Source organism: Perkinsus marinus, assembly GCF_000006405.1.
Source record: "Perkinsus marinus ATCC 50983 genomic scaffold scf_1104296964066, whole genome shotgun sequence".
In the NCBI taxonomy this organism is placed as follows: domain Eukaryota; phylum Perkinsozoa; order Perkinsida; family Perkinsidae; genus Perkinsus; species Perkinsus marinus.
This window is the reverse complement of record NW_003204833.1, coordinates 18,314-36,269: the sequence shown is the minus strand read 5'-3', so window position 1 is coordinate 36,269 and position 17,956 is coordinate 18,314. Positions and strand designations below refer to the sequence as shown.

The 17,956-nt window shown below is 47.5% G+C and overlaps 4 protein-coding genes across 5 annotated transcripts; 3 read left to right on the top strand and 1 right to left on the bottom strand.

Moving 5' to 3' along the window:
* Nucleotides 1-262: 262 nt before the first annotated feature.
* On the top strand, nt 263-2,896 carry Pmar_PMAR026005 (hypothetical protein; the record flags this gene model as incomplete). Its single annotated transcript, XM_002770986.1, has 1 exon — nt 263-2,896. The coding sequence occupies one exon, from the start codon at nt 263-265 to the stop codon at nt 2,894-2,896; it is 2,634 nt and encodes an 877-aa protein (XP_002771032.1).
* A 777-nt stretch (nt 2,897-3,673) lies between these two features.
* On the top strand, nt 3,674-11,068 carry Pmar_PMAR026004 (pentatricopeptide repeat-containing protein, putative; the record flags this gene model as incomplete). 2 transcript variants are annotated; one of them, XM_002770984.1, is made up of 30 exons in its annotated part: nt 3,674-3,705; nt 3,790-3,839; nt 4,066-4,160; nt 4,506-4,538; nt 4,942-5,066; nt 6,076-6,133; nt 6,180-6,279; nt 6,327-6,403; nt 6,453-6,518; nt 6,576-6,703; nt 6,754-6,847; nt 6,939-7,002; nt 7,212-7,318; nt 7,399-7,497; nt 7,876-8,197; nt 8,254-8,359; nt 8,454-8,513; nt 8,560-8,653; nt 8,703-8,779; nt 8,825-8,912; nt 8,961-9,072; nt 9,116-9,233; nt 9,276-9,383; nt 9,757-9,874; nt 9,983-10,092; nt 10,183-10,248; nt 10,300-10,383; nt 10,429-10,554; nt 10,598-10,672; nt 10,715-11,064. In XM_002770984.1, the coding sequence occupies 30 exons, from the start codon at nt 3,674-3,676 to the stop codon at nt 10,905-10,907; spliced, it is 2,985 nt and encodes a 994-aa protein (XP_002771030.1). In that variant the 3' UTR covers nt 10,908-11,064. The 2 variants fall into 2 exon arrangements, with proteins under 2 accessions (XP_002771030.1, XP_002771031.1); XM_002770985.1 differs by having other exon boundaries at nt 6,754-6,877; nt 10,598-11,068.
* A 912-nt stretch (nt 11,069-11,980) lies between these two features.
* Pmar_PMAR026003 lies at nt 11,981-15,356 on the bottom strand (the record flags this gene model as incomplete). The annotated part of the gene is made up of 20 exons (XM_002770983.1): nt 11,981-12,079; nt 12,132-12,281; nt 12,325-12,480; nt 12,563-12,659; nt 12,702-12,856; nt 12,918-13,070; nt 13,114-13,173; nt 13,220-13,329; nt 13,373-13,443; nt 13,582-13,701; nt 13,748-13,798; nt 13,847-13,949; nt 13,996-14,081; nt 14,130-14,245; nt 14,271-14,370; nt 14,416-14,510; nt 14,578-14,652; nt 14,840-14,905; nt 14,951-14,999; nt 15,277-15,356. The coding sequence occupies 20 exons, from the start codon at nt 15,354-15,356 to the stop codon at nt 11,981-11,983; spliced, it is 1,992 nt and encodes a 663-aa protein (XP_002771029.1).
* Nucleotides 15,357-15,828: 472 nt separating this feature from the next.
* On the top strand, nt 15,829-17,629 carry Pmar_PMAR026002 (NAD dependent epimerase/dehydratase, putative; the record flags this gene model as incomplete). Its single annotated transcript, XM_002770982.1, has 10 exons — nt 15,829-15,903; nt 16,171-16,280; nt 16,326-16,461; nt 16,677-16,761; nt 16,805-16,883; nt 16,934-17,066; nt 17,113-17,175; nt 17,224-17,306; nt 17,362-17,464; nt 17,594-17,629. The coding sequence occupies 10 exons, from the start codon at nt 15,829-15,831 to the stop codon at nt 17,627-17,629; spliced, it is 903 nt and encodes a 300-aa protein (XP_002771028.1).
* Nucleotides 17,630-17,956: the final 327 nt, after the last annotated feature.

Here is a 17,956-nt window from a genome sequence, read left to right as displayed (position 1 = left end):
CACTCGAGATCCTGAGGAGGCAGCTGAGGTTGTCCATCGGGTCGCAGATGTGGTGTGTGCCTCTAACCCCACTTTGAAGCCCCAGGACAGGATCATCCGCTCAACGGCTCGACTAGTACAGTTTGCCGTAAATAGTGTTTATAACAGTCGCTACGCCCCGGCGGTGGCAGTTCATGCGTATGTATCTAATATTTACCAATCGTTGCCAGCGAGCGGCACGGGTATTCCCCGGGGGGTTAAAGAGGAGGCGTGGACGAAGCTGATGGCAAGGGCTGATCGTCTGGATGCTCATACGACTTGTGCTGAACTCATGGACTCTAACTTCAACGTGGTTTGCTCTCGCGTTACTTTCCGCTTTATGGAAGTCTGCAGTGGTGGCAGCGGCGGCACGGCTTCGATGACTATCGCGGAGAAGGAGTACGCGAGTAGGCTGATTGATGGTATGGTCATGGAGGCTGGCTCGAAGCCTCGGAGTGAGCTCTTCTGGCAACGCCTCCTCGACATACTCCTGTACATTGTCAAGCATGCCCTATGTGAGGCTGTTGAAATATCGCAGGTTTACGGTGCATTTTGTGACCAACTCGTGGGTCAAGACAGTTTGCCTGAGGCGCTATCGTGGGCGGTTGGAAAATGGCGTCACGAGAGCGGCGAGGTTGACGACTGGGTTGCCGAGGCGGCCATCAGAGCCATTGACTCAGCAGATGCCTTGCGGTATGACATTGGTATCGAACGAGCCCGACGGCTGTTGAAGCTTGGTGAAACTTCGCGCGCCCGGAAATTGTCAGGGTTGCTGGACATATGTGCGTTGGTTTTCGACCTCTTATCGTATAGGGAGTACAAGGGCCCTGGCATTGGGGGAAAGTTGGTCGGGCAAGCGGTGAACGTCGTGTTGAAGGCGACAGCACCGAATGCTCGGGCTTCCTTCCGAGACTTTGCGTTTTCTACTCCTCATGATATCAGAATGCTTCTGGCCACTCACACTCCTGACGAGGCAGCTTTCAAGTTGCTCAATGCAGTAGTGGCTTATAATTCTCAATCGTTGGGCAACAGTGAGGGCCTGAGGGAACTAAGTGAGAGTATTAGTTATCGATCTTGGTCTCGAGGGGGTCTGTTGCTGGTATGTCAATATAGCTTATCGGATCAACGGCTTGCTGAGGCGGTAGAGTATATTGAACAGCTCCAGGAGGCTGGGTATGGCAATTGTTGGCGACTCGCTGCTGCTGTTATTCAAAGTGGTGGAGTTGTGGAGAGCGATGAACTCAAGGATATGAGTCGGATGATCGCTGATGGCGCCACGACGTGCAGCGAGGATGATGTTTTTGATGTTATTGAGGCAGTGAGAGCGACAAGCCAATATTTAAAGTCGGAAGCTGGCATTAATTTGCCGTTACTCTCGGATGACGCGGAATGGGCGGAGACTATTCCGGACTGGCCACCGAAGAACTTCCAGGATCTCAAGGTTGACTACACCCTCCCAGGTTCGATCCTCGGTGGGGGCATTTTTTCACAGGAGGGCTGTGATGTGTCTCGACTAGGGGACCTGTGTACGACAGTGAGGGATATGCCGCAGAGTTCAGTCTTATCAGAATACTCGATATCACGGGATGGTCTCATCGTGGACGCCGCCATGGGCCTTCTTGCTGACGATATCGAGATTGCTGGTATGTTACTAAGGCTTGGGTCTCGTCCTGTGGAGGTTGATGATAAGCTGCTGTGTCCAGTTCTGAACAGCGATGTGATCTCACTCACCGATAAAAGGCGCGTAGTGGCTTTCGTGAAGTCCCTTAGTGTTCCGGGATCTCCACGAGCAGTTAGACTGGAGCTTATCGTGAAGTTACTAGAGCGTTGTGTGCCGTTGAAGGCCGAGTACCGCTACCTCTCGGTTGCCCATCTGGCAGGGGATGAGGACTATCGGGAGGCTGTAATGTTGCGGATATCACGCCAAAGGGCGGCTGCTCATCGGGAGGGTCTAGGGGTCAGCGGTGAGCTCCAGAGGGCGCTGGCTGTGCTGGCCCAGCTTGATGGTGACGATGAGATCCCTGATGATTCTGACTCGGAGTTTTGCGATGATGTGAGCACTCCGTCGGGCAGTGGGGACTGGGAAGGGATGCTGGACGGCAACGAGGAGGACCTTGTGGCACGACTTGACGACCCTGAATTCATAGAAAAAGTCGCTGGCAATAACAACAGTGTAGAGAGCAACCATCGTAATTATAACAGGACCGTTGCGGTGTTGGCTTTGGAACAGTTGTGTACTCTTCTTACTACTAATATTGGTGATACTACTTGTGACAGTGCTGCGATGAGACTCCTTTCGAAGTGTATTGAGCTGCCAGATTTACTCGAGGAGAGGCTCAAAGCAACAATCGCCGAGTTGGCATCGAGGGAAACCCACAGGCGCGAGGATGAGGAGAAGTTGTTGAACCGGTATTTCCTGGCGAGGAAATTACTGGATATAGTCGTTTGTGGCGGAGGTCAGCTGACAGAGACATTGGTACGGTTGCACACGCTGCTGCCAGGCCTCAACGTGAGGCGGCTACCATTGAGCGCTGAGAGCGTGCTGAAGGAATGCAGGGGGTCTCTATCGGTGGTGGCGGAAATTTGTGTTGTAGTCGATGGAGTCATCGGGCTGGGGTTCGAGGCTACCCAGCTGGCTGAACTGGCCCTCCGGCGGAAGAGTGTCTTCGAAAAGATCCCTGCATTGTTGAGGCCCTACTTGAGTGGTCAGCTGGAAGGCGACAGTGCGGAGGCATCGCTGGGGGAAAACGATTGGGACTTTGACGAAGTCGGGAACGATGGTGGTTGGGACGACGAGCTGAGGGAGAAACCTGATGAGGTCGGTGAAGGTGACGATGAAAGTATCTTTGCGGACGACCCCGATGGTTGGGACTTCTAGTTGTGTTGATCAACAGCACACTCCACCGTTGTTGTTGAGATCGGTGTTGCTTCCTGTGATAGTATTTCTAACGTGGTTTCATACTGGCATCATCAAGGGTTGGTCATTGTGTTGAGTGTCTATGGGAATAAGCTTTGCCCGTCTCATTCGATCGGTCTCGACACCGTAGTCTGGAAAGTCATTCAATAGAGTCATTCAATCTCCACTCATTCATAGTGGGAGCTCGTGTTTTAAATGGGTATGATGAACATAGCAATACTGAGGAGAGGTCTTTTACTGACCATCCATGGCTGTTATAATAGTAGTTTTCAATCTGACCCTGTTACTCGACAACGAGACTGTTATAGTCTTCGTTCGGGAAAAAGAGCTGCCTTAGTGAAGTGACTCGAATGGTAGTGAATTTGAAGAAGTATCGTAGTTTTTATTTTACTACTATAGTAAAATATATGAACTTTGTGGTAGGTTAAATATGAGCTTCTTGTGATCGATTGGTTTCTGCTCTTCCTGTAAGTGGTTTTGGTTGTTAATCAAAGAACTGAAGCATGGGAGTTCATTGTATGCTCATATAACAGTTCGTTCGGGAATAGATTGATCGGTTAATTTCTATTTTATAGTGTGTTACTGTTCTTGTTATTACCCTTGGACCGGATGATAGACACATCGACAGTGTCGTTCCCTGTAGGGTCCTTAGGAGAGGGGTGTTTGTTGGGTGGTGAGATTTATGGTCAGATGTTTGTGGCTTATTTGGCGGGGGATCTTATTAGGATTGCCATGGTTATGGCAAGCCTGTACAATCTCTATTGCTCTAAGTGAGTTTGCCTACTGCAATTAATAGGAGTAGTCAAATGGCGTATTGTAGAGAAGTCGTGAGACTACTAGAGGCTTCTGATCAGGTATGGATATCCTTCGTCTCGGATGCTTTCCAAACAAGACGCGAGCAACGGTGATTTCTCTTTGTCCTTCGTTATTCTTGCTGCTGCTGTTGTTGTTGTTGCTGTCGCTGCTGCTGCTCCTGCTGTTGTTGTTGCTGTCGCTGCTGCTGCTCCTGCTGTTGTTGTTGCTGTCGCTGCTGCTGCTCCTGCTGTTGTTGTTGCTGTTGATGCTGTTGTTGCTGTTGCTGTTGTTCTTATCGCTGTTGTTGTTGTTTGTTGGTGATTTTATCTTGGCAGGTCCAAGGACGATTCCGGCCGACTTGTTGTCGAATTCAGTTCAGCTGGGTATGGAAACTGACACAGCGACTCCAGATGAGGAGGAGATGCTTATGGTGAGGGCGGACTTCAATGTCACTGCCTTTTTCTATCGGGCCTGTTCGTTATGTCCCCGATGAGCATTTGCAGTGTGGGAGAATATGCACATTGTCAGCTACGCTGGCCGCGAAATTCCCATTGGCTTTTGTACACTCCTACACTTGTGAGTCGTGTGTGAATCTTCATAAGGTAGTGAGGGAACTCCCAAGCTCAGCTGAGGAAACCGAACATTTATTTCAACACATTGGATATTGACTCTAGTGAATTGAGCCAATCTCTTGAGGAGGCTCGGCCCGGTCACTTGGTGATGCCCTAGGGTTCGCCCAGTACCACACAGAGGACGTTGATGGTTTCCACCCCAGTTCACTCTGGGTCCAGAAGGAGGCCTAATGAAGGTGAGCGACCGTGTGATGATGGATGGGTATTTCTCGTGTTCTATCTAGGCATGCCGTTGAAGGGGGAAGATGATGACGAGGAGGATCACCACCACACGGTGGCGAGCATCATAACGAATGCCCTGGTTGAACAGTCGCCATCCAACTGTGGTTCGGTGAATCCAACTCCGCAGCAACGACAACGTGTACTGAAAACGCCAGTTTCGAGAGCTAGTTCGGGTTACCCTGTGAACCTGAAAGCATGGTACGACGAAGATGGTTTTTCGATTCTGATGAGGGTCTTGGCGTAGGTCTCCAACGCCTTCGCCGACAGCTGTACCAGCGGTGATTACCCCGATCGATCAAGCTTCGATCGTAACGTTGGATGGATGATTTCACGCAGGGTTGCTCGTGTTTTCTTCAGACTCGATCCTTGTGTGGAGCATTGTCGGCTATTGCGCCACCACGATGCGGTGTCGATGGTCGTGTTATCCTTCAGTTCTTCAACGGTTGTCTGACGAGCAAGAACGCCACACTAGCATTGGAGACGTAGGCTCTTGGGAGGCATGTTAGGACTCGGTGTGTGTGGGCTGAGGGTATAGAACTATGATTAGAAAACCAGGGGGTAGGGGGGAAGCTCATCCCTAGTGATGTGATCTAAGATATTAGTGTGGATTAGTTTGTATAGATATAGTGTTCATTCTGTTCGTACTGTCTACTTCCCTCCCCCTCCCGATATAGTGTTTATTCTATTCATACTGTCTACGTCCCTCCCCCTCCCGATATAGTGTTTATTCTATTCATACTGTCTACGTCCCTCCCCCTCCCGATACAGTGTTTATTCTATTCATACTGTCTACGTCCCTCCCCCTCCCGATACAGTGTTTATTCTATTCATACTGTCTACGTCCCTCCCCCTCCCGATATAGTGTTTATTCTATTCATACTGTCTACGTCCCTCCCCCTCCCGATACAGTGTTTATTCTATTCATACTGTCTACGTCCCTCCCCCTCCCGATACAGTGTTTATTCTATTCATACCGTCTACATCTTTTTCACCTCAAGTTTTCGATAGTGGGTTCTCAATTTAAACCTCTTGTCAGGCATTTTAACTCAGCAAACTTCGAATTCGAACTTTTTGATATGAAGTTCAGGAAGTTCTATTTAAAAATATTTAATTCCGATTTCCGAGTTGCCTTGAGAATTCAAAAAAACCCGAGTTAAAAAATCGTCGAATTAAAAATTGAGAGGATCGTTTTACTCTTTCAACTAGAGGTGGAAAAGGTGTAGTTTTCCCCTTCCAAGATAGTGTATATTCTGGTTGGAGTTTGTATAGGAAAATCTGTAAATATAGGTTATTGTTTGTTCGCTCCTTAGAGTTAGCGTAATTTCCACTGAGGAATAGTACAAGGCTTCGTTAGTGCGATATGAGAAATTCTCGATGGCAATGGTTTCAATTTTGCGGAAATTCAGACTTTTTGTAGTTGTTGAATGTTTCACACAGTGGGACTAGATGTTACCTTGGTGAAGGACTGTTGTCTTCAGTGTGTGTGATCAGATATTTCAAGTATAAAGAGGAAAAGATGCCGACTGCTGATCCTGCCATGAACCTCCAAGTTGACGACATTGTGTCCATCAATGAGGATCTATTATTGCTATTAGGTTATGGATAAGGTGATCAAAGTCCTGGCCATGAAAGAGCAGTGGGAAGATATATGTAACATCTATACGGTGGATATGCAGCCATCTGGACTGTCACCAGGTGAGTCCCGCTGTTGCTGATTAGTCTCTATAGGTCTGTATTGGTAGACCCAGCGCTGTGCAGTCTAATAGTGTTTGCAGCTGTCCGGGCTGGGCGTCATGAACTTGCTGATATGCTGTTCCGAGTGAGGAAGGGGGAGGGGCGGGCGTGCAGCACTCGGTGTTGAATTGTAGATGCATCCGAAGAAAGACGACGATTTTGGAATGCATATGGCGATGATAAGGAGCTATGGGCTGCAGGTGGGGGAAAATGAGCGGAGCGAAGCTGTGATTTTTTCCCCCCCCCCCCATTTTCAGGGAGACCTTGGCTCAGCTTTGGAGCTGTTCACGGAGTTGAAAGCTGCTGTTGCTGCTGGTGAGGCTGGGGATGCATCGACGGCGGTGACACTAGGGTGTAACAGCTCGGGAGAACTCAGCCCTTTCGTGTGAGGAGGCACCAGTTTTATCGGGCTGTTGCCTTGTAGTGTTGGTGTAGATACAATTGTTTGTTGGATGCAGCTGTTCAGTGTGACGATATGGATGTGGTTGGCAAAGTCTTTGAGGAGATGAAGGGGGCCGGCAGATTAGACGTGAGTATCACTGGTGCGGGGGTACCGAACGTAAGCGCTCAGTAGAGCATCTGTGTGTTGCTGGGGGATTGTCATTAGTGAGATGATTTAGGTGGTATCGTTCAATACGGTCATGAAGGGTCATCTGAAGCAGGGCAATATGAGACAGGCTCGAAGTAGGAAGGTTAATGTTCGAATGTTCGCTTGCCTCCACTGAGCCCAGAAGGTTGCCTGAAATTGGATAGAAGTGAGCATGGAGGAAAAAGAATTTCTCGAAATTTCCTAGGAATTTAACAGCACATGTAGTTGAGCATGTGCATATCTCCCCATAATGGGGTTTCGAATGCCTTGTGGGCGAAGTGACTGAACTATTGACTTTGCATAGAAACGATGCGTGAGATGCAGGAGGCGGGTTTTCCACCCAATGTTATAACGTACAACGAGCTACTGCATAGCATGGTCCAGGGCAAGGATAAGAGGGGCATCTGGGAGGTGAGGGGGCTCATAGGTTGCTGTAGTAGTAGTAGTAGTAGTAGTAGTAGTAGTAGTAGTAGTAGTGATGCGCCGCTCAGGTCGTCGAGGAGATGAAGGCAAACGGTCTGCCTCCGAATAAAGTAACATGTTCTATATTGCTCAAGGCATTGACGAGCCATTCCCATGCCTCTGATGTGGTAGTAGATGTCTTGAGGGAATTCACTGATGAGAGATGTCTTGCTTTCGCGATGCGCACGTGCAGTCTGAAGACCCACTTTATTGACTCATATGAACCTGAAATTTAATATAGGGACTCTTCGAGTGTGATTACGTTAACGTGAAGTGGCGTAAAACTCGGTGAAAAACGCGATATTCGCGGAGATATGCAGTAGTAGTGAAACATGGTTTTCACATTACGGGTGAAACTCCATTGATCTTCCTGAGATTTTATTGAAACAACTGGTAAAATGTTAACGAACAAGGTGAAACTTCAACCAGATGGGTAAGAAATTAAACTCCTCGATTGACCTGGAAAGGATGTAGATTGCCCGATTTTTGATGAGGACTGTTGGCAGGTGAGAACCATGGAGTTAGTGGAGAGAATGCGTGGGGAGATGGATGAAGTACTGTTTTCATCAGTCATTGAGGCATGCATCCGGATTGGGAAATTGGACATACTCTCGAATAAGCTCCAACAGTACATCCTTGTAGGCTCACAGGGGCCGATGGTTGGGTGTAGGTATACGGCTGGAGGAGGCCTGGTGAAGGGCCTTACAGCGCCGACATATGGGAGTATGATTAAGGCGTATGGGCACGCTAAGGATCTGAGGAGGGTCTGGTCGCTGTGGTCGGAGATGCGTCAAAGGGCTGTTAAACCGACAGCAATAACGTTGGGATGTGAGAGGACGCGGGTTCGATCCCTGGGGAGGGCATTATTCTTTCGCTTGTTGTAGGTATGGTTGATGCTCTGGTCACGAATCGCTACCCAGAAGATGCGCTATCATTAATTCATGAAATGCTCAATACACCAGATTGCGCTGATTGTGTGAACACTATCGTGTGAGTATTCCTTCATATTTTATTATATTCCTGTTGAACATATACGTTCCGCATTTTCACTTCGCTTCTAAGAAGGTTCCTGGCTTTTGGCCAGGTACTCAACGGTGCTCAAGGGGTTCGCCCTTTCTAAACAAGTAGATAGAGTTTTTGATATGTACGTATTGGAGTTGCTGATGTAGTGTATGCCTATTGTGTGATAGATACCAGGAAATGAGGAGTAATAAGATTCCCCTTAATACAGTCTCCTTCAATACGATCATGGACGCCTGTGCTCGGAGCGGTTCGATGGAGCGGGTGGGCTTGCTGATGGTGACTTGCTGTGCTAAGGTGTATGCGACGACAGGTTTCGGATATATTTCGAGAAATGGACGAGCAAGGAATCGAACCTGATATCATCACTTACAGCACTGTAGTGAAAGGGTGAGCAGAGAGGAGCTTTGGTGGGCGACTATGTGTTGTTGATAGTTACTGCTTGGCTGGGGACGTTGATACGGCCTTCTCAGTGTTGAGGGATATGTCGGGCGTCAGTCGTCGTGGCGGTCGTAAGAAATTCGTAATAGAATTTTTTGAGAAAATTTTTTACTAGTGGGAGTGATCGCAGGCGCCTGATGAGATCATGTACAACTCTCTGTTGGATGGGTGCGCTAAGCAGCATCGCGTTGATCAAGCATTGCAGTTGCTTGATGAGATGCGGGCGAATGGAGTTGCACCAAGTGAGAGTTGTATGGTCGTGTTCTTGGGTGAAATATTTTTCAGGTAACTATACTCTGTCGATTTTGGTGAAGTTACTGGGCAGAGCACGGAGGCTGTTGGAGGCTTTCAATATGGTTGAGGATCTCTCCACAGCTTACAGCTTCCGAGCCAACGTCCACGTGTGAGTGTGGACCTCATGTCAGATGTAGGATGCGGTGTGTAGGTACACGTGTTTGATACAGGCGTGTGTGCACAACAAACAGCTACAGAGGGCTATGAAATTACATGATGCGATGATCCAGGAGTACCGGGTTGATCCGGATCAGAAGACGTGGGCATGCGTGCAATGTTTTTTTTCCCAAGAACAGGGCGAATCGGGTCGTTTTGAGATTTCAAGAGTGCTAACAGGATTTGATTTGGCATGTAGAACTCGATGTTAGAAGCGCTCTTGAAAGTCGGGAGAGGTGTATTGAACATCTCCTGTATTACTCAATGATCACCAATGCTGAAAAATATGTTCGCCTTCCTCAGCTGAGCTTGACAGTTTCCCCACGAAATATACATGTCAACATACGAATGGTGTAGGAGTGTACATAAATCAATGAGAATTTACCAAAATTTCCTCATAATTTTCATTTAGTCACCAACACATGTGGTTGACCATGTGCACATTTTCCCAAACTGAAGATCACTTGTTCATGAAGGTACGCGGTATTGGCACGTGGGTGTATCTACTCCAATCAGTTGGAGATGGCGGCCAAAGTTGTCCGATGTGCATATGGCTTGCCGAGCCCGCATGGCTTAGCCGTATGCAGGAGGCCGGTGAGAGGGCAATATGGAGCTGTGACAGTCGAGCTTTTACTCAATACTCTTGCGCACACTTGCTATGACGATTCCATGGTATGTCACTATTTCCATCTATGTTTTCAGCCTGGTATGGAAGCGCGTGTGACGGACGAGATTCTGAACCAAATCTCCCAACGTGGTGGAAGGCCAGCTGCGTCTCAGCTCGCTGCTCCTTTGCTTAGTGAGCTGAGGAGGTAGGCAGTGTTGTTCTGTACGTCTCTCCAACGTCCTGTTCGAACACGTTGGGCGCACGCAGTCTAGTCGACCGAGGTTTCTCATGGCAGTTACTGTGGTGTCAGAATCTCCGATGATACGGTAGGCGTCGTGATGGGTGGTACTGCTCGACATGGGTGAGCACTGCGGGGGTCAGGCATTTCCAGAGTGACCTGTTATGGTTATAGGTATCAAACAAGACGGGACATCCCCCCACGCTGTGATAGAAGTGCTCCGCCCCCTTCCCTGCCGCTTTCGTCAACTCTACCTCCGTAAGATTGTCATCGACATGAGCGGCACTCAGACAGTCCCAGCAGGCTCACCCACAACGGAGCCGGTCTAGACCCAGTGGGTGGAAGTCCTCAGTACTCGCCGGTGTCGTCGCCGATTGAATCGCCCCAAGGCAGCATTAGCTCAGTACCAGCCAACGGCATGTTGCCCGAGTGAGAAATAATGTGCTCTGTGCGATTCGCATCGTTTCGATAGCTTTCAGCTGCCCATGGCTCAACACTATGATGGTAGAAGTCCATTTTTCGGCCCGTACCCAGGAGGCTTGTACGGGTGAGATCTTTGTTATGTGTGAATCTATTGTCACTGACTTAGTGGAGCGATCGTTGGCGCGGTGGATGAGAGAACTCGGTCGTTGAGCGCGAGTCCTCCGATAGCAGCAGCCCAGCCGCTACATGGTCTGCCGCATCTTCATTTACCTCCCCAGATGGAGTATGGTGGAATCCTACCGACAGGACTTCTCGATGGGCAACAACGATCCGGCTCTCAGCCCGCCGGGTATCAATGATCAATTCATGTCCTGTTGTTTATATGTGTGCCTGAGAAGGCCTGTGATGGAACGCTACTGTAGAGGTTACTATAATCCCTTTTACTTCATCATCATCACCCGCTTATTGAACGCATATATCTTTTCGCATTCATTGTCGATTATTCGACATCACGCAAATAGTCGATGCATGATCAATATTGACCCCTCCATAGGGATTGCGTTAATTATTAGTTAGAGTCTGTGCCGTCGGTCGTCTGTGATTATTTCGTTCAGGGCATGTTCGATGCTGAATTAAACCGTGCTTCTGTTCACGTTATCATTAGTTGAGGAGCATCCAAGACTTTTGAGTACTTGTGCATTCCTATCAAGACTCCCTTGTGAGTGCCCGGTTGATGTTTTCGGGCCGAGAGCCTTCGCTATCTTGATCCTCTTCCTAGCGTTTCGACTGCCTCAGTTGTACATGGAGTTATGGCGTAATTATTACGCATTGACACAACGCGAATGAGGGGAAAACTCGCGACGATTGATCCGGCAAACCGTTTAACCCGATTCAGAGCTGGCAACTTGCTATTTCGTCGCAACAAAACTTCCGCAGCTCGAGAACAGTCGCGCTGAAGTCTCTAGCTACGGCTCGACCTTTTGTTACTGTATCATTGCATCGTGGAACTTACAAGCTCGTTGGAACTGCATGTTGCGCACAAGTTTTTATCAAGCGACTGGACAGAAGACAATAACCCGAGCGTCAATCAACCTAAGAGAACACCTCCATCCACATGTCTTTGAATGCTATCCCAGTGAGCATGTCTATCTGATATACCGATCCAACAGGTGATCGTACTTCATGATGACCATGCCATAATCATATCGGGAGTCTTTCGACAAGGATGTTTTTTTTCAACATTTCTTACGACCATCATTCGTACTAACGAATTCGGGAGAATGAACTGATTAGGAGATCTTCCAGCGTCCTGGAGCATCACGAGGTTCTTTCATTGAATCTCCAGTTTATCATTCTGATACAACCCAACAAATAAAAATCTTTCCAACCAGTAGCACAACCGCTTAACAGTAAATGGCATGCATCTAACAGGTTATAGGATGTCCATTTCTGGACACTGCTTGGACCTCGACTTCTTCACCAACTCACTCAGTTGCCCCTGTATCTTCTCAAGTCGATTCTCCAGAGAAGCCTGAACCCGGAAAATGCTCCATTCGACTGAGAAATTTCAAGCGCGCGCTCACCTTGCGTTTTCGGCTGGCTTCCAGCAGTTCGTGTTTCCTCGACAATCCAGACTTTACTTGATCCAGTTCTGCCGTTGATTTCTTCTGAGACTGTTCAGCTTTACTTAAAGCAGCTATTTCCACGTTTAGCCGTGACGCTGCATCGCGCACCTAACGACTCGTCACTGCATAGCATGGCACTCCACGAGTCTACTTCATTAGATTTCTCCTCCTGACTTTTGCGCTGCTGTCTGAAAGCTTCTGCCGCGATGCCCATTTGCCTCTTCAACGGTACAAACTGCTCTTCCAGTTTGCTTTTCTCCGACTTCACTTTGTCGTAGTCGCTCTTGAGGTTCGTTACGTTCAGTGTCTACAACGAAGTGGATAAATCATGTTCTATTCCTTCAATGAACTAAGGCCATAAAGGGAAGCCTATCAGTCTTTGATCGTACCACAGATCGGAGCAACGCCTCGTCCTTCTTCTGGTCCTTGTTTATCACCTCAAAGGAAGACTTTAGAGCTTTCACCGCTGACTCTACAGCCGCCCTCCTAAATGTGCAACTCCATACGCCACGGCGCCTTGTCACTTACCTCTTTTGAAGTTGTTGCTGTCGCACCTTGGCATGCTCGTAACGCTCTGACACATCCTGCAGTTTACTTCGACTATCGGTGGTCGTCTCATGAGCTCTCTCCAGTTTTTCCGAGAATACAGCTTGTTGCTCAGTCAAGTGGTCATAAGTAGAAGTCTGAGATTCAATCGTCAATTCGGTCATTCCACTACCAATACAAGTTTCCCTGACGACTCACATCATTTTTCTCTGCCTTTTTGGTGATATCATTTCTCTTCTGGAGTTCAGCAAGAATCCTAGCCGCAGTCTTCGACTGATCTACAGCTTTACTGAACTTAGTCTTGAGAGCATCGCGATCCTTTTGAGCGTAGTTGACTTCGTTAACGAGATCCTGATTACCCACAGTCACTCGCCTAGTTTGTTCATATTGTCACCTTGACTCGATTCTCGATCATTCCCACTGTGCTATTCGCCCTGTAAAGGGCCAGGTCGACCTGAATGTGAATGAGATCACCCTCAATACAGTTGAGCGTGACGAACCTCAGTGTCTAGCTTCTCAATGAGCTCTTCTGACATTCTAGCGGCGACTTCTTTAGACGGATTTTTCATGAACTTTCTCAGTTCAGATTGATCCGGGGTATTTCGAGCTCCTGATATAGAGATATGAACGTGACCGCGAAATACAAGTCGTACTGGTGTGTCTAAGGCGGTTCGCCTGCATGAACGATGGACTGGTTTCATCATCTTGTTCGCTTTCAGTTGACCTGGTCACAACTCTTCGAATCTCCAATGGCAAGAAAATATGTACAACCAACAGCTAAAGCTAACCGTTTAAACAGTAGCAGAATTCCTAGTGTGATATATCACTTAAAATCGGACGGAAAACATCTACGGTGATTTACTTTGCAACATCAGGCGTAAGTAGACTCTTAGCATGAGCAACCTCCCTTCTGGCCTCTTCCATCAGCCTGTCCGCCTCTGATGACGAGGAGTTGGTCATAGTCTGTCGTTGGGCATCGAGACTGCACAGTAGCAGATTGCATGTGAATGACCGTGCTGCTGACTCACATTTTCCGAGCTTGCGTGAGTCGTAGAATGTCACTGGTTTTCGCGTTGTATCTAAAACCCGTACCGTTCCACCCGGAGTTTTACGTGTAGGCATATTACTCTTGTTTTGCTGCCTCTAACTGTTGCTGCGCTAAAGTAAGCCTCTCCTCAGCTTGCTTCAAGTCGCGTGACTTTATCTCTGTCGCAATCCGCCCTAGTGTTGCTACAGGATTTCAATTTCCCATCAAAATCACACTGCTCTCTCTTACTGTTCTTCAACACGGCAGAGTCCACCTGCCTGTCCAGCTCGTCCAGTTGCCGTTTGCTGCTCTCAATTTTCGACTGGTATTGGGAACTGATGATGCATGTGTGCAGTGACAGCTCGACACGTATCCAAAACTACGTGTAACCGTCCAACTCGCTGCGTTTCTCTCTGAGTTCCTTTTCCTCTACTACTGCATGTTGATGTAATTCTGAAGCGTCCTGTACTTCCTTTTCCTGATCGAAGTTCCCCATATACTGAATACCGCAACTATGTCCTTACGAGCTGTTTTAATGCGGCTTCGTGAGCCTTGAGACTATTCGTGGTGACAGCCAAAGCCTTTTCGCGTTCGTCAAGCATTTGACGTGCTTTCTGTGAGGTCCTACAACAGCGGTTTCATTCAGCGATCGTTGGCCGTCGATCTCACTCAGTTTTCGACTCGATGTTATCACGAATCATCTTCTGCTTTGCCCTAGCATCTTGCAGCATACTTCCAATATGAGCACTTTCTGAATTGACCACCTGTAAGAAATCACAACCACTGGACTTCGGCTGCCAATTCACGGTTGTAATATTCAGGATGTTTTACCTTGAGCTTGTCCTCTATATTAGCCACGAAGCTTTTCAGATCTCCCAGACGCCCTTTCCTGTCCTCTAACACGCCCTGAATAACAGTGTTGGAGAATATGCTCGTTTTCCTCAGCTGAGCTCAGGAATTCACCATAGACGTATACATACGAATTTGGGCGGAAATGTACAGAAACTGACAAGAATTTTCCAACAGAATTTACATATTTTTCCCCACAGTGTTGAGTAGTATCATATTTTCTCAAACCCTTTTCGCGTGCTACCGTTGATTTTTGCAGAGCAGCTTCCTTAGTCGCCAGAGTTGCCTCAGCAGTCTTGACATCCCCCTTCTGCAAAGCAAAGATCCCTACGAGTAATACATTTCGAGGTCTTACCGCAGTATGAACTCTGGACATCTTGCCCTCAAGCTCGTCGCTGAGCTGCCTGAAAACAAGGGCAATCTTCTGTCGGGTTATAAATCTATTGTTAATATTAAATGTTATACTACTTTATATTAGCACATAATTATATATAATATAAATATGATCATTAATGCCATGACTTCAATATATAATAAATTATATATCTATCGGTTGTTCATACTCCGAACACTAGTTGTACACGAGCCATTATGAATCTCTGATTGACGCCGTGAAACACTACCGCAACGCGCTCACATTCACTACGACTTAGTGATACACGTCGATTAAGTTCGCCTCACCCCATTTTATCTTGCAGTTCGTTCTCTCCATCTGAATACTGTACCATCTCCTCTTCTGTTGACTTCACGCTGAGCTCCATATTCCTAACATTCTGCTGAGCCGCAAGAGCTTCTTGATATCTGCTAGTGTGAATAGGACAATACACGTTAGGAAGAGGGAGAGTCGTACATAGTAGAACAGTCGAAGTTAAGGCTCGATGGTGCTTTAGTTGTAATAGAGGGTGTGCTCAGGGTTTTCAAAGCCAGAAAAGAGGGAAGCAAGGCCCATATAAGCGGCCGCCACATAGTATGTACAAAGAGATTGATGAGTAATAGCTAACGAGGAAGAAGTCAAGTTCGCAGCGATCGGCATTCCAATGCGACTTGTTATTGCGCAGTCGCTATCGCGCGCGCCCTCGTAATCGATTTTGTGGAAAATCCTTTACGTGAAGATGCGCAAACCTGGGGAACTGGTTGTGGACGATAACATGTCGTGGATCTTGTCGCGCTGTCGGGTTTCGGAACAGCTTGTCACACTCAGGTCTTTGCTTTAGACGTTTTTCTCTATTGAGAATGGCTGCGATCAAGAAGCCTGTGGTATTGGTAACGGGGGGAAGAGGGTTGGTGGGCAGAGCCATTCAGGATGAGGTAGTCATGACTCGGGCAGACCAAGTCCTGCATGCTCAAGATCATTGGAGTTTCACCCGTTTTACGTGAAACGCGTTTTACGCGATATTTGCGGTGATATGCAGTAGTCGTGAAATATATTTTCCACTTGTGTTTTTCATATCACTAGTGTGGTGAAACTCCATAAACGTGTGGCTATACTGCAATGAGCCATTCTGGCGAGTGCGGTCGTGAGAGAACAGCTTCTGACCATCTAATCACAGCCGAGGCGTTTATACTAGGCTGTAGGTTGCCGCGCTTAATGCCTCTCATCCCGGTGCAAGAGCAGAGTGGCACTTCGTCCACTCAGGAGATGCCGACCTTCGAGACCCCGAGGCTACGGCAGCTCTCTTCGACAGGTATATGTGGTAGTTTACTATTAACGACTGAGGGTCTTCCTTTAGAGTAAAGCCAAGTCATCTCGTCCACTTAGCGGCCCGTGTCGGAGGTCTCTTTGCTAACATGCAGGACAACCTCGGTTTTTTCGAGGACAATCTCAAGCTCAACAGTAACGTACTTAGTAATGCCGCCCGTGTTGGGGTAAGTGACCGCATGGGAACTCACCCTTTATCAACTAAGCGGCGGTGTACGCGAATCGGTTCATTGATACAGCAACCATAATCTTGCTTGAAATTAATCATCGGAGAACATAATAAATCACAAGTAGTCAGAGTACATACTATATATTTGACTTATCGCGAATAGAGAGTGTGCCTCCCTATAATCAAGTCGGTCTACAGTACTTCTCACAGCAGGTTAAAAACGCCATATTCTGTTTGAGCACTTGTGTGTTCCCAGCTGATGCCAAATTGCCTATAACGGAAGAGGACCTGCATAAGGGTAGCTATCGGTCTTTACTACTCTTCTTATTATCCATCCTTAGGGCCACCGCACTTCTCGAATGAGGGATATGCCTATAGCAAACGCATGATGGAGTGCCAAGTTCGATACTATCGGAAAGCGTAAGGCTACCGTGGAATTTATTCCTCTGAGGAGGAAACCGTTTTGATAGATACAACTTGCCCAACTGGTTGTGTGTGGTCCCCACTAATATCTACGGACCATATGACAACTTCCACTTGGTGAATTCTCACGTCATACCGGCGTTGATCAGGAAGTGCTACGACGCAAAGAAAAACGGCGAGGTGAATATTATGTATATACCCTACTATAGGAGTTGGACGCTTTCAGGCCTTCGTCGTGTTGGGTACTGGCAAGCCTCTACGTCAGTTCATATACTCAAAGGATATGGCTGTGAGTTTCGAAAGCAACATGCTTCTCATATGCGTCTTTTCTCTTCAGAGGATCATTATTCATCTACTCTTCAAACCGCCACGCACGGGAGATGTAGATTCTAGGGTGGGCCCTGCGGTAGACATAGTTTCGTAATATTCCTGCGACTCGACAACCAACAGTTTTCTGTGATTCATGGTAATGTAGGTATATCTGTTGTGGTGACGAAGACTCCGAGGACGGTGAGCTAAGCATAGCCGATGTGGCCAGGGGCATCGCTAAGGCCATGGACTTCCGTGGGAAAATAAAAGTAGTCTACAGTACATCCAGAGCGCCTTAAATGAAGTGTGCTATTGTTTGTAAATTGCAGAATTCAATGAATTTCCCACGGAGAAATAGATCTTGGCGAGCGCTTTTCGATGCTTCCTTTGAATTTCAGATCTGCTTCATAATGCTTAGCGCCATATCGCGTTGATAAATCGGCTTTGAACTTTTTTTTTCACGGATTTTCAGCAATTTTGCATAACTTAGTTGTGTATAGCTCGGCAGACCCAAGGCATGGTTGGAGTTCGAAGATACCACTGGAAAGCGCTCGCCAAGATCTTTATATGAGCTATTTCTCAGTGGGAATTTCGTCGAATTCTGCACTTTTCTGTGGGGCGCTCTGTATGTCGGTGACAATAAGGGGAATTTGAGTGGAATGCTTTTGGTTTTTGAACATTTCTACCCGAATTCGTATGTAAAGTCCTATAACTAGTGAGGAAACTCCTGAGCTTAGTTGAGGAAAGTGATCATATGTTCT